At 38.9% G+C, this 9,957-nt stretch overlaps 2 protein-coding genes across 6 annotated transcripts; both read right to left on the bottom strand.

Annotated features, from left to right (window-relative positions):
- Positions 1–1,165: 1,165 nt before the first annotated feature.
- Positions 1,166–4,013, bottom strand: LOC113282184 (FACT complex subunit SPT16-like). 5 transcript variants are annotated; one of them, XM_026531145.1, is made up of 2 exons: positions 3,941–4,013; positions 1,166–3,105 (listed from the first exon to the last, which is right to left on the bottom strand). In XM_026531145.1, exon 2 carries the CDS (start codon positions 2,495–2,497, stop codon positions 1,619–1,621), a length of 879 nt encoding a protein of 292 aa, XP_026386930.1. In that variant the 5' UTR covers positions 2,498–3,105; positions 3,941–4,013; the 3' UTR covers positions 1,166–1,618. The 5 variants fall into 5 exon arrangements, with proteins under 5 accessions (XP_026386930.1, XP_026386934.1, XP_026386932.1 ...); XM_026531149.1 differs by lacking the exon at positions 3,941–4,013 and adding an exon at positions 3,734–3,924; XM_026531147.1 differs by lacking the exon at positions 3,941–4,013 and adding an exon at positions 3,716–3,924.
- A 4,760-nt stretch (positions 4,014–8,773) lies between these two features.
- Positions 8,774–9,752, bottom strand: LOC113279296. The gene is made up of 2 exons (XM_026527996.1): positions 9,718–9,752; positions 8,774–9,386 (listed from the first exon to the last, which is right to left on the bottom strand). Exons 1-2 carry the CDS (start codon positions 9,750–9,752, stop codon positions 8,774–8,776), a joined length of 648 nt encoding a protein of 215 aa, XP_026383781.1.
- Positions 9,753–9,957: the final 205 nt, after the last annotated feature.

Here is a 9,957-nt window from a genome sequence, read left to right on the forward strand (position 1 = left end):
TGAAGAGGATATGGAGCAATAGTGCACATTTGCACCTGAACTGAAGGGAGATGCCGCTATTGCCGAGAGAAAATGAAGTTGCAGGAACTGAAATGGCAGCTGTTAGTGTGATGAAACCAATTATGGTTTCATCTTATTTATGATGAAACCAAAATCGGTTTCATCGTATTTCAACGATGTATTTCTATCCATGAACATGTATAATACCTCTTATAATTCTTCTTGCAGGTGAATTCTCACGAAACCAAGATGAAACCAAAATCGATGAAACCAAAATCGGTTTCATCTAATTTTTTGGGTGGTGGTGGGCGTTCGTGGTGCTGGTGGCGGTGCGGCGGGTGTTGGCGGTGGTGCTGACTGGTAGTGGTGGTGATGCAATTGCTCAGTATCGGGGGCGGCGGTAGTCGGAGACGGAGGCGGTAAGCGGAGGCGGCGGTGGTGGTCAGAGGTGGCGACGTCGGCGGTTGTCGGCGACGGCGGATGTGGTCGACGGTGGTGGTGGTGCGGCGTGGTGGTTGTGGTGGTGGTGGCGGCGTGGTGGTTGGCGGCGATGTGGTCGGCGGCGGCGGTGTGGTTGGCGGGGGTGGTGCAATGGTAGTTGGCGGCATGGTGGCGGCGGCGGTTGACGGCAGCGGCCGCGGTGGTGGGTGACGATGGTGGTGATTGACGGCTGTGGTGGTCGGCGGTGGTGCAATGGTAGTTGGCGGCGGCGGTTGACGGCAGCGGCCGCGGTGGTGGGTGACGACAGTGGTGATTGACGGCGGTGGTGGTCGGCGGTGGCGCTGTTGCTGGTGGTTTGTTGGTGGTGGTGATAGTATATTTAAAAGTGGGGTTGATTTTTGTTTTTGTTGGGGTGATTTAAATGTTAGAAGGGTAGTTTAGACAGTTTATGATATTTGGGTTTTTTGTATCACTTTTGTTTGGATGGGTTTTTTGTGATGGGTTATAACCCCAAAAGGGTTATAACCCGCGGACCGTTAAAAAAACTTGTATTCCGGGATTTCAAGTTTTTATATATAACAGCAGACCTTAGTATAAAAAAAAGAACAAAAAAAAGACAATTATACCTGCACGGACACCACGCTACTTTTTTTGTCTAGCACCATCAAAAAAAAATAACAAAATGCTGAAACAAAAATGAATAGCATTCATGATTAGTAATAAATGGTAATGAAGAAGCTCCAGTAAACATGAGCTCACTTAAAAAATAAGACCACATTCACGTTTAGTAGAAAATGCTACTTAAGAAGCTTTAGTATCTGTTCAGTAATAACAGATGACTCATCTGCACCTACTCTATTAACACAAATTTCTTCCTGTAAGAATAAGAAATTGACAAACTGCAGATTGGGAGTATAACTCCATTACTACGACATTGGCATTACAGTTAATAACTGCATGCACATTCAAAAGAGAAATCAAGACGACGTTGGCATTATAGTTAATACCTGCATGCACATTCAAAAGAAAAAACCACTACAGCATTGGCATTATAGCCAACGCCTGCATGCACATTCAAAAAGGACACTCCACTTGTTTGTCTAAAATCGAACTTTCTCCTGCTTAACTCCCATTTCTTCGCTATCTAACAAATTCTTCCCTTCTTCCACCCACTTTCTTAACCTTCTTCTAATGCAGCACGTAATGGGTCGACACCAGTTTCCTTGTAGTAGGCGAAAGTATGAGCATCCTCGAGATTATAGTGATCCCATCCACCATTTTCCATGAACTTCGCAGGAAAATCTACTATACCTTTCACTACGGACTTCCAGTCTGATTTTTCAGCGTTCACGTAGTATTTCACCCAACCATTGTTAAGGCGACGTTTTATGCGAGCAAGCGAGGTTAAGGGAATTGAACTGATTTCATGCACATGGTCCACCTCGAAGTCCTGACATATGACTGTCATATCAATTTCCCCAAGTCTAACCAGTGCCAGATTAACAATGTCAATGTCACGCAGTGGGACCACAATGAAACGTGATTCTTCAAGCACGATTAGGGAAAATGAAGTCAGGGCAAAGCCAGCTGATGCCTTTGAGGGAAGAACCCCATAAAATTCGTACTCCTTCTCTAGCTCTTCAAACAGACAAGGTGGATTCATCTGGAAATTCCATCGCTCACGAACTTTGTCGACAAAGTTCTTCAAATCTTTGTTAAGGCCCTCATCGCTGATTAGATTCCCTTTCTCAATCTTATCTGAATCATGATCACACCTGTCCTGTCCCAGAGGGCAGTGCACCAAATGGAAATGGATGTCTTTTGTCATTTCTGTCCCCACCATGATGGGGTCATACAAGTGGAAGTGTAAGAGAGGCGGCATCCTCTTGTCCCCAAGTCGGAAGAAGGATTTCTTAACACTGTCAAAAGAAAAACAAATACTGAAATCGGAGGCAATGAATACGAACCCGGTTGCATGGGCTTCAAGGATACCAGCAATGGTTTCTTGGCATCCTACCTTGGCAAGGATCGTAACATCAGTTAGTCGTATTACCATCTTCAATTTTTCTATCTGCAGCTGCAACCGAGCAGAATGAGAACCATTGGCAGACCCAGATATTCTTCTTGTTTTTGATACAAATCTCTTCCCAGAATTTTTGTCACAACTATCTACTATTCTAGACTTGATACCCAAAAATGCTTTGAAAGACTGAACACCCAAAAATCTTCATTTGTGTGCAACCTTAAAACGGCGAGCAAATTTTGCCTGATTAAGCTTACGCTGCTCCTCCTTATAAATTTCTGGCCAGCCAGAGAGGTTAATTCCTTCGAATCCTTTCAATAGAAGGCGCGGACAGATATCAGAATAATGATATACCACGACCTTGCGGAGTTCTCCAAGTTTCCTGCCATCAATATACATGTTTTTTCCCGAAGTTCCAAAAAATCTTATTGAAACGAGGTGTAAAACTACACTTGCGTCTGCAATACATGATAGAAAGAACAACATAATATCAGGCGCCTTTGGACAGTCATCAGGATAATCTATTAGCAGACGATTCACATGCGAGCGGAATTCTCCATGTATCTTGGCATTAGTAAGCGATCTTGCTTCCCTTCGTTCAAAAAATGTCATTGGAAGGAGATGTAAAACTAAATCTGCGCCTGCAAGACACAATAGAAAGAAATCAGAAAACAACTTAATCCCTTGGAAAAAAATTGAATTTCCAAAAACATCTTATCTTCTATCACACTTGTCAAACACGTATGCAAAAATGATAGTATTAAAAAATGACAACATATTGAGGACACTAGACAACTTTCTATATTTATGATGAGTCAAACAGTCTACCTGATTGCCGGGAATGACAAACAAATAAACTACTACTGTCATGATCAATGTGTAGACAAGATAAAGAAACTCTGATATGCTAGTAACAAAAACAGTTCTCTTGCAGGAGGGAGTTTATCAGCAATGTTTGAAGATAGGTCATAATTTGTAGGAAACAATATATGATTGCCTGATCTAGAAGTCTTGTGTAGTTGGGTTTTAAGTAAAGTGAACTAAAAGGGTGATTGAGATAATAAAAGACTGGACAAGAGTGAGAGGATTGCAGCATCAAACGTTCATATAGAGCCCACATCAACCCCCAAAACTAAAAGAAACACATAATCACTAACAGATCAAGATACATATATCAGTTTCCTTTTATCGTGTTATACCTTTTACGACATGGACATGGACACAAGAAGGGGGGAAATTGACAGAAACTACCTTTAAAGCAAAACTAACCATTTTAAACTAATCGGTGCTGAATCATAGATTTATAGATATTATGAGGTGGAAATCAAGAAATAAGAGAATATACACAAGTATACATGTCAACCGGAAGATCATTGGGGGGGAATCGAAACCCTAGAACAAAAATAGGGGGAAGAAAAGGAACTAAAACTTAAGATGTGAACACAATATCATTTGCAGGATTCGTGTAATACATACCTAAACCGTTGAGCAGATAAAGATCTGATTCTTATGTGTCGCGTCTCGTCTAGCTCTCAAGTCTCAACAAAGGATTTCCCCAAAATTCTTTCTATGAAGTCGGTGTTTGTGGATGACAACAATTTACGCGGGACCCACGTCATCAATTGGTTGACACGTGCTCTTGTGTGTCTCCATTTTCACTGTATACAAGCGGGATAGGGTACCGGTAGACCTGTCAATCCAAGAATATCCGTCGGATATTTAGAAATCCGATATTCGACATGTTAAGCACTACCGGATATTCAATATCCGATAATATCCTATAGGATATCAAAATCAGATATCGATTCCGACAGGCTAAAAAAGCTTTAAAATTCTTGTAAAACATTTTCATAATTGACACTTATCGGATATTTATCCGACAATATCCGATAATATTCGATATTAGACTCGAAATTAGGATAAATTACAAATAAGTTCCTATATTATCGGATATTAACATTTCGGATGGGGTCTAATCCGTTTCCGATATGTTAAGGAAGAAATATCCGATAAAATATCTGATCTGATATCCGATATAACGGATAAAATCCTATAGGAACTCGAATACTCGGAAACGGATACCGGATATCGGACAAATATTGACAGGCCTAGGTACCGGTATGTTTCGGTTCTCACAGACACAAGTGCGATAATAGTGATACTGACCGTTACTTAATCCATTATCCCTCATAGTCATAGTCGTATAGAGTATCTTTTTTTTGAAGGAATAAGGAGCATGGAAGCCCCGAAATTTATTGATACTTGAAAGTAATTACATAATATTCAATTACATCCATAAATCGAAATACATGATTAATACAATAATCTTGAACCGAAAGAAATCAAAAACAAAATTTTGTACCTAATATATGCAAATCGAAAGGGGAATTGAAATCTTCTAATGGTTTATCACCATTTTGTAGGATACTCTCTGAGAAGATATGATGCTTCCATAAAAGAAGTAATATGCCCAAATTCCATATCGAATTTGGTAATCTCTGATCATCACGTCCGTAAATGGCTGATTGAAAGATTGAACGTAATCGAAGGCCTTCCAGGAGGTATGAGAAACCGTAATGACATACACTTGCCATACGTATGAGAACTAAAAAACACACTAAATACATATCAATCATTGCTATAATGCAATTTATTTATTCAAACGTTAAAAAAACCTAAACTACTCTACCCGAATCTTAACAAAATTAAGATCCGGGTAGAAAAGATAAAGAGATTTTATGAAGGAAGATGAAGATAACTAATTTTTTTTCGGATGAAGATAACTACCTACTTGCAGAGCCAACTGGAAGTGTTATTGAATAGAAAAGAAAGAAGAAGAATGTCAAAACTAGCGGTATAGAGTATCGGTATCGTTTCGGTTTTCACATATACATGTGCCAAATGATGATACTGACCGTTACTGAATAAAACTGAATGATACTGATTTTTTTTTAATAGAAAAAACTTAGGCCGAAGCCTAAGAAACAAGTAAAGCGTTAGCAAGGCTGCCATTACGCCTGCTAATACTGTTTTTACATGCCATAGCAATATTAAGGATATCCAGATCTTGGAGTCCGTGGATAATTTTAAGACTAGTTAAAACAAAAGAAATTGGACTGATCTTATTGACAGTGTCTTCTTCTTCACTTCTCAAAGATTCATGGTAATTGAGATGAAATCTTCCTTTGATGTCTGTTAGTATAGGTGTTTGAATCTGACCAGAATATTTATGGACTTAGCTTGTATTTCTATATTGATATGATGCATTTTTTTGGCCCAGCTGAAGGCTAAATCCGCTCCTCCTGTTGCTCCCCATTCTCTAGAGTGTCCTGGATGTCCTTTGGTACCAATGGTGTTTCCTTCAAAGTCCAAAATAGTTAGTGCAGAAAAATAGATGAGACTGTCACGGTCTTGTAGGGTGCATATTTTGATGATAACACCAAAATCCTGATTAGGATAAAGATTTAGATCATAAGGAGCAGCAGTGTTTTCCTCTGTGTCAAACTCTCCACCATTTAGGGAAATAGCGTTCATTATGTGAGCTGGTAAGTTGTGAATTCTGTTATAATCACAAAGGTGATGTTTGATGCTCAAAGATGTTTGCCTGGCATTTGGATGGGTGTGGTTGAAAACCAGATCACACCTAGCCTTCCAGATGAAGCAACATGTAGTTGCATAGAGATTACTCATTTCATTAGTAGTACCAGTCAGATACCAGGAATTGAGCCATTCCACAGAGTTTGTTGTGCTATCAAACTGGTCATGGGAGGGGCCAATGATTGCATGCCAAACAGGAGTAGATGCAGGGCAGTTTAGGAATAAATGTGTCATGGTTTCCTCCTCACTATTGCAAACTTGGAATATTGGGTCTATGTAATGCAGAATGCTTGCAGATTTAGCATTAGTGGGTAGGATTTCATGAGCACATTTCCAAATAAAGTTCTTTATAACTAGAGCAATGTCCATTTTCTAGATTGTTTCCCAGTTTCTTGTTAAGGGGTCATTTATGTAGAGATGGTCTATCTTGGCCTTGTAAAGATCCTTGACAGAGAATTTTCCAAAATCATTTAGGTTCCATTGGATTTTGTCTTCCTCCCCTGGATAGGTGTTTAGAACAAGAATGGATTGAGCAATGTTGGGATTAAAAATGTGTTGACCAGAGTATAATTCCAGTTTCCATTGGGTTGCATAAGGTGTTCAACATTCTCAATGTGTTGGGAGCAGTGAGTAGGCTTGATGAGTCTGGTTGTGGTATTTGGGATCCAAATATCTTCCCGGATTTTGAGTGTCCTCTCATTGCCGATTCTCCAAACGTATTGTTGTTGAATGTTATGAATGCCTTTCCAAATCCAAGAGTCTCCAACCTTAGGTTTAGTATCCATGTTTAGTACATTTATGCAAATGAGGTATTTAGCATCCATTAGTTTGTACCAGAGAGAATATTTGTCTTGCTCTAGTCTCCATCCAATTTTTATGATCATAGAGTTGTTGAAGAGCTCCATATTCATGAATCCTAATCCACCCAGCTCCTTAGGCTTGCAGACTGCAGTCCAGGCTTTTGGGTAATAACCTTTGGTGTTCTCCAGATTTTTGCCCTAGAAGAAATCCTTTTGAAGTTTTTTTGGGTCCTAACAAGTTTGTTTTGGGATTCTGAAGCAGTTCTTATCATTAATGCTAGCTGTTGAAGTGACAGATTTGATAAGCACTTCCCTCCCATCAGGATTTAGTATTTTTGCAGCTGGAAAGTCTTAACTTGAGTTTGTCAACTCCTGGTTTGAAATATTTGATCTTTGTTCTATGAGTAAATAGAGGAGAGCCTAAGTACTTATCATCCAGCTGAAGCACTTGCACCCCCATTATGTTGTTGATGGTAGGTATGAGGTTTGGATTAGTGTTCTTACTTCTTACTGAAAAAACTCCAGATTTGTTGAAGTTAATGAGTTTACCAGAAGTATCACCAAATATATTTAGAATATCCATAATGTTATGTGCCTCAGTCTTGTTGGCTTTACAGAAAACCATGCAGTCATCAGCATAGAGAAGGTGATTGATGGGTGGAGCAGTCTTGCATATCTTTATTCCAGTAATAATATCCATATCCTCAGCTTGGATGAGAGTTCTGGATAGAGATTCCATGCGTAAAAGAAACAGATAGGGAGATAAAGGATCACCTTGTCTTAGGCCCCTAGAAGGTTTGAAGAAACTATCTTGAGAGCCATTAATGAGGATAGCAGGGGTGGTGGTTCAGATGCACTGCATAATTTTGTTACATCATTGGTCATTGAAGCCCATTTTCTTCATAATGGTGGTTAAGAAGGACCAGTCCACTCTGTCAAAAGCTTTTTCCATATCAATTTTAATACCCATGGTTCCATTAGCACCTTTTATTCCTCTCTTGGATCTCATAAAATGAATGATTTCATGTGCTATTGTAATATTTTCAGAAATTTTCCTTCCATGAATGGAGGAAGATTGGTAAGGGGATATGATCTTATTGAGATAAGGTTTCATTCTCTTGGCCAAGAGTTTTGAGATGATTTTGTAGATATTGTTGCAGTGGATAATATGTCTAAAATGGCTTGGGGAAGTAGGATTGTCAACTTTTGGAATGAGAGAAATGAAGGTGGAATTCATCTCTTTAAGCATATGACCAGAGATGAAAAATGTTGGACCATTTTGACAATGTCATTTCCAATTAGCTCTCAGTTGGCTTGAAAAAAATTAGGAGGGAAACCATCAGGACCTGGAGCTTTATCATTTGCCATGCTGAACAAGATGGACTTAACTTCATTGTAATATGCGATTCTATTTAGCATAATATTGTCATTTGTAATAATGGTAGTAGGTATTAGGTTAATGATTTCTGGGTTTATGGTTGGGTTTTCAGCAATAGCCATATTAGGGAAGTGAAGTGTGAAATAATTTTTCACTTCTTGGTAATTTGTTATCCAGGCTCCTTTATTGTCTTATATTGTATCAATCTTATTTCTCCTAGTTCTACTCTTGGAAGCTCTGTGAAAGTAGCTAATGTTCTGATCCCCAAGTTTTATAAGTTGATATATACTTTTTGTTTTCCAGAACTTTTCTTCAATGTCCTGCCAGTCCTTGAGATTCTTTCTAGCTAGAGTTAGTGCTTGACTTATATCATGTCTGAAGTAGTTGTTGTCAAGCCAATGAAGATGTTGCTTGCATTAATCAATGTTGGTTTTGATATTGCCTTAAACTTCCTTTCTCCAGACTCTAAGTTGAAGCTTGATATCTTTAAATCTTCTAGCTATGAGGAAAGCACCAGAACCAGAGAGACGTTTACTAGCACTCAGCTATGATTTTCTTGTAGTCCTCATGATCCAACCAAGGACCAAAGAACTTGAAAGGAATTTTACCAATTTTCCAATTGGGGTTAGAATTTAATAGAATGGGGTGGTTATCAGATCCAATAGCCAGCATATTAGATATGGTGGAATTAGGATATCGAAGTAGCCAACTTTCAGTTGCTAGTCCTCTATTTAATCTTTGTTCAGTGAGAGCATGACCACTCATCTTGTTGGACCAAGTGAATGGGCATTCAGTGGTGCCCAGATCCACCAAATCAAGATCTAAAATCTTGTTGTTAAAAAAGACAACTTCATTGGCATCGCTTGGTTGAGTACTGAACTTTTCAGTGTCATGAAGAATGATATTGAAATCACCAATTACCAACCAGGGTAATTGGTTGTTAGATGCAGTTTTATCCAACAGATTCCAAGACTCATCTTTACTATTGAAATCATAAGGGCTACCATAATAGCCATTGAAAAGCCAGGGGAAACCAATAGTGGGTCTGGCTATAGCATTGATATGGTTTAGGGAGAAATAAGTTATTTCAATATCCAGATTGCTCTTCCATATCAAGGTTAAGCCACCAGTAGTGCCACTTGTCCCCCTGGATTAACAAACCAATAATTGTTGACATTAACTTCAATCATGGTTTTTTTAAGTTTTTCTTGTTTTTGTTTTGTTTCAGATAGAAAAATGATATCTGGGTTCAGTTTATTTAGCATGTCATTGAGATACTTCTTAGCATCCTTAGTTCCTAAGCCTTGACAATTCCATGCCAAAGTGGTAAAAAATTGCCACAAATATGACACATTAGGATATTTAAAGGTGAGTCTTCTAGATATATTATCGTAGAAAGGAGTGGTATATAATTGGAAAAATAACTTGATGTACTGAGATAGCAAAAGTAAAGGGAAAAGGATGAGGGGGAGTTGTACCATTCCTTCAGAGGAGGAGATGTCTTAGTCACCATTAGCCAACAAGAGAGTATTAGTTCCCAGCTGCTCTACAGAGTGTTCATCCTGGTCTTGAATCTTTTGAGACTATCAGAGACATTGGAGTTGATATTCCTGTCATCCTTAGTTGGAGAAGGCTTTTTCTTTTTTTTTTGAGTCCATCATGGTAGGCATCAGGGTATTAGAATCAATCCCAAAATAATGAGCTTTCTTCTTAGCCTT

The sequence above is a fragment of the Papaver somniferum genome, chromosome 5 (genome assembly GCF_003573695.1).
Source record: "Papaver somniferum cultivar HN1 chromosome 5, ASM357369v1, whole genome shotgun sequence".
NCBI lineage: Eukaryota > Viridiplantae > Streptophyta > Magnoliopsida > Ranunculales > Papaveraceae > Papaver > Papaver somniferum.

Excerpts from the sequence above, each read along its gene's own strand:
- LOC113279296 (XM_026527996.1), bottom strand. The coding sequence starts at position 9,752 with ATGGTGACTAAGACATCTCCTCCTCTGAAGGAATG. Across the intron at positions 9,387-9,717 it reads TCTCCTCCTCTGAAGGAATG|GGGGACAAGTGGCACTACTG; the intron begins GTACAACTCCCC and ends TTGTTAATCCAG.
- LOC113282184 (XM_026531145.1), bottom strand. The coding sequence starts at position 2,497 with ATGGTAATACGACTAACTGATGTTACGATCCTTGCCAAGGTAGGATGC.